Source organism: Condylura cristata, unplaced genomic scaffold (genome assembly GCF_000260355.1).
Source record: "Condylura cristata isolate star-nosed mole 26May11 unplaced genomic scaffold, ConCri1.0 scaffold00003, whole genome shotgun sequence".
NCBI classification, from domain to species: Eukaryota; Metazoa; Chordata; class Mammalia; order Eulipotyphla; family Talpidae; genus Condylura; species Condylura cristata.
This window is the reverse complement of record NW_004567104.1, coordinates 77,503,158-77,507,450: the sequence shown is the minus strand read 5'-3', so window position 1 is coordinate 77,507,450 and position 4,293 is coordinate 77,503,158. Positions and strand designations below refer to the sequence as shown.

The 4,293-nt window shown below is 62.6% G+C and overlaps 1 protein-coding gene across 1 annotated transcript in view; it reads right to left on the bottom strand.

Moving 5' to 3' along the window:
* The window catches only part of BACE2 (beta-site APP-cleaving enzyme 2), a 53,466-nt gene that overhangs the window by 48,409 nt on the left and 764 nt on the right, over positions 1 to 4,293 (bottom strand). Inside the window, exon 2 of the mRNA XM_012730973.1 lies at positions 4,039 to 4,231. Coding sequence (XP_012586427.1) covers positions 4,039 to 4,231 — 193 coding nt within the window. The remainder of the gene's footprint in view (positions 1 to 4,038; positions 4,232 to 4,293) is intronic.

Genomic DNA, 4,293 nt, shown 5'->3' with positions numbered 1-4,293 from the left:
TCAGACTCTGTGGGCTCAGCCTCTGTGGGCCTCAGTCTGTGCGTGGGCCTCAGCCTCCGTGGGCCTCAGCCTCTGTGGGCCTCAGACTCTGTGGGCCTCAGCCTCTGTGGGCCTCAGTCTGTGCATGGGCCTCAGCCTCTGTGGGCCTCAGCCTCTGTGGGCCTCAGCCTCTGTGGGCCTCAGCCTCTGCACATTCGGGGGCCAGGTCCTGGCTCTGCCTCTGTGGTTCCTGCTGGGCTCTGGAATCTCAAGGCCCTGCCCTGAAGGCGCTAGATGGAAAGTGCTTTCTCCTCTGTCCCCGCCCTCAGTCTCTCCCTTTCTCCAGCCCTCAAGAGTTTGCCATCTTGCTCTGTCCCATCCAATTGCTTCTCACTGGACTTGGGCCTGGCCCACAGCAATGGATGTAATCTGGGGGCCCTGGCTGGTTTATCCTGAAGAGACAAACTCTTAAACTGTGCTTGGCACCTTTTCAGTCAGATTCTCCCAAGGTGCTGTGTGCCGAGCAGCGGCGACCAAGCCGGGGGGGGGGGGGGAGGCCCCCTAAGAGCCCGTTAGCGCTTCCCACCCGCATGTTTCGGTGGGAAGCTCATTTGCTGCCGGCTCCATCCGGTCAGCGGGAGCGGCAGAAGGCTCCGGCAGAACCCCAAAGCCTGTCTGAAGTCAGCGCAAGGCGAGGCCTGCAGACCCAGCATCTCCGGCGGGACGTACTGTGCCGCATGAAAGTCAGCTTCCTCAAATGATGGAAATTGCCGTAATTATCATCGCTCCCGAACGCCACTGCTATTGCTCACAAGGCCAAACGCACGGTTCCAGCAGAGAAGTCCGGGGCGGCCCAGGCCCCGCTCGCATCTCCATGCCAACGTGCTCGCCCCCACGCGCTGGGGGGCGCTGGGAGGCTGCAGAGCCGCAGAACAAGGGCCCCCAGTTCTCGAGGAAGCACGTTCAGAGCCAGCACATTCCAGCCACTGGCTTTCCCGGGGTGCGGGGGCGCGCCAGCCGCATCTCTCACCCGCCGGTGCCCAGGCCCAGCCTGCGAGCGGGCGGGAGGTGGCGAGTGGCGGGGAGGGCCCAGCTGCCTCTCACGGGAGCAGGGTGTAGGCATCTCTGGCTGGAAAGCGGGGTTCAGCCCAAGGAAAGGAGGCGGCAGGATGGGTGGGGTGGGGCTGCCAGGACCCCAGGGGCTCTGGTTGTACTTCTGGCTCTTCCTCTCCTGTCCTGTGTCCTGGCCAAGCCATCGAGGCCCCTCCCCTACGTGAGACAGGTGTGGCGAGGCCCCGGGAGCAGCCGCAAGTTCTGGGGGGCCGGCGGCCGGGCCGCCCTGACCCTGGGGCACGCTTCCTTAGTTCTTGAGAACTCTGGGCTGTTCAGTGCTTGGATTCACAATTCCGTTTTTCTCTCCACCTAAGCAGTTTTTATTTCAGGCTCTGAGCATCCGCAGAGAATAAATGCCCGACTCCCGCCCTGAACAGCGCAGGAACTCACAGGTTCACCCCAGGACTGCCCCTCAGACCCCCAGGCTCATGGAAACCCCGCGGCGGTCAGGGGCACCCCAGGGTGGGCCGACACGGGTGTCTGGGCCCCAGCGCTCGTGGCGGGCGTCGGGAAGGCCGTCACCTGGCCCCGGACACGCTGGAGTCGGCCCGCGGCCCTAGTCGTGTTCATCGCCGAATCAGGCCAGCGCGTGGCCCGGGATGGTCATGACCCCGCGGTGAGCGCCGGGCCGTCCACGGCAGCCCCTCGGGAAGCGGGCAGAGTGCACCTCGCTGTTGCCTGAGACCACGCCTTCCTCCACAGGTAGACGTGGTGGGGCTGGGGCGGGGGGCGCCACGTTCCCGCGCATTCAGTCACGATTTAAGGTCGCGGGCTTAGTCGGGCAGCCCCCCACCGCGCACCTGACCTTGGGCTTCTTCAGAGTTTTCCAACTTCAGCAAAATTACTTCAAACAAACTAAAGACACAGCCATGGGTGGGAGCTTTGATGTCTGAGGACCCGAGAGAGAGAGTTTTTTTCTTTCTTGAGGCTTCTTTTCCTGCCCCTCTCCCCCGAATCTGGGGCTCCTTTGTCGCGGCAGCCCAGCTGCCCAATGGACAGCCCCCCCGCCCAATGGACAGCCCCCCCAGACGGCAGCCCCTCGCAGCAAAGGCAGCGCGGGGACTTTCGGGCAGTTTCGCCTCCCTGATGGGCGGCGTTCGGGGCGTCCCTCAGAGGGCTGGCCCAGCATCCAGGGTGCCCCGGCCCCTGCTCTGGAATCTGGGGAAAGGCCAGCAGCAGGCTGACCCCCCCACCTCCCCCCCGTGCACGGGGCTTCACGTGGCTGCCGCACCAAGCCCTTGGGGTGCCGTTAAGCTCTCTCAGCTGACCTGGCCTCCCCGCAGCCCTCCTGCCCACCCCTGGGCCAGGCGGAGAGAAGATGGCCACAACTAGACCCAGGTTGTGAGCAGGACGTAGCCTAAAGCTTGTGGTGTTTTTTTTTTTTTTTTTTTTTTTTAACTAATTAAACAACTGTAGAAGTTACTTGGCAGGACCTTTTTTAAAAAAGGAATTAGCAGACATATCTTTCCTCTTAAGAAAGTCTTGAATAATTTAATTAGATTTACACCAAAGTCATGAGTATGTTCTATTTCTGGAGGAATCACAGCTTAATTAAAACCCAAACGATAATGTTAAAAATACAAGGGGCCCTCCCCGGTGGCGCAGCGGGTAAAGCGCAGCACTGAGAAGCGAAAGCCACTTCCGCATGAGTTCGATCCCCGCCCCAGAGGTGACCACAGGGCGTGGCAGTTCTGTACAAATAAATAAATAAATCTTTAAAAAAATTTTTTTTCTTATTTCACATTACTCTGTGCCTCTTGGTGTTACTCTTTGTACCTTAAAAATTCCAGATAGTGGGCCCTCCCTGGGGCACAGCGGGTCAGAGCGCAGCACTAAGAAGCCAAAGCCATTTCCGCATGAGTTCGATCCCGCCCGCCCCGGAGGTGACCCCAGGGCGTGGCAGACCTCTCCTGACCCGCCCGCTGCTCCCCTCAGCACCGTACTTCCTCGATCTGCCTGTTCTGCTCCCCGCTCTGCCTCTGGGGAAGCCTCTCGCCGCCCCTGCACCTCTGGCCTGTACCCAGTTCTGTATGCACAAATAAATAAATCTTAAACAAAATTCAAGTATCTTCAGTCAGTGTAGTCAATGGGCAAGAACAGCCTGAGCCCGAGCACAGCGGGGCTCCGGCTGGGTCCTGTGAGAAGAGAAGAGGGCGCCCAGCCACTCCCGGGGTGTTGCTTTTTTCCCTTAGGACTGCGCAGCTGGGCGACATTCATTTCTTGCTACAAATTGTGCCAATAAGTGAACTGAGAATGGGAGGAAAAAGGCAGACGCCGGGCCTCTGGCAGCCTAGCTCGGCCCAGATTTCCCCAGGAGCTGTGGGCATGGAATGGGCATGGAATGCTTCCTGCGGGCGCTGGGGGCGGCTGGGCAGCAGGAAGCCACAGCCGGCTGGCGGAGCCCCGCGGGGGAGCGCGCGGCTGGGGAGAGCAGCGTGGGACAGGCGGCCGGGCTGGCTCAGCCTGGCCGCCTCCCAGGGACCTGCCCGAGTCTGGCCCTGGACTCTTGCAGTGAGACGGCATGGGGTGTGGGGCGACTCAGCGCAAGGTAGCCCCGGGCTCCAGCCCCACATCTCACCGCAGGGAGAGTCCGGCAGAAAGGAAGCCCCAGCCCCTCCTCGGCAGGCCAGGGGCAGGCAGGTGGCAGATCTACCTGCCACAGGGGCCGGCAAGTTGGGACTCACTCACCAAGCCCTCCCCGCGGGCAGGGCCAGCGCACCTCCCTCCCTGGCAGGTGCCAGTGTCTGTCCGCACCAACAGAGCCCCTGGCGTCCCAGGACCTGCTCCTCACGGAGCCGGACAGCTGCAGCTTCGGGGCTGCGATGCTCTGCTCGAGGAGTCTCGCTGGGCGCCCCTGAAATGCCCACGGCCGTAGCCAGGCGGGCTGGTTGGTGGCGGGGCTGAGGTGCCGGTCTCAGCGCAGGGTCCGGGGCCCCATCAACCTACCTTCTGTGGGGGCGTCCCGATCAGCATCTCCAGGTAGTAGCCGCGGCCAGAGTCTCCCTGCAGGTTGTCCACCATGGCCAAGAAGTTGACGGAGCCCCCCGCGGGTTCCAGAGCGAGCGCCAGGCCGTTGGCTGGAGGCTCAGCAAGGGGGCCTTCGGAAGTCCGCGGCCCCGAAGTGGACGCTGCCCCGCGGCTGGTGGCCGCAGCCACTCGGAGTGGCAGCGTGAAGGGCGCGGGGGCCCGCGCCGGGGCCGC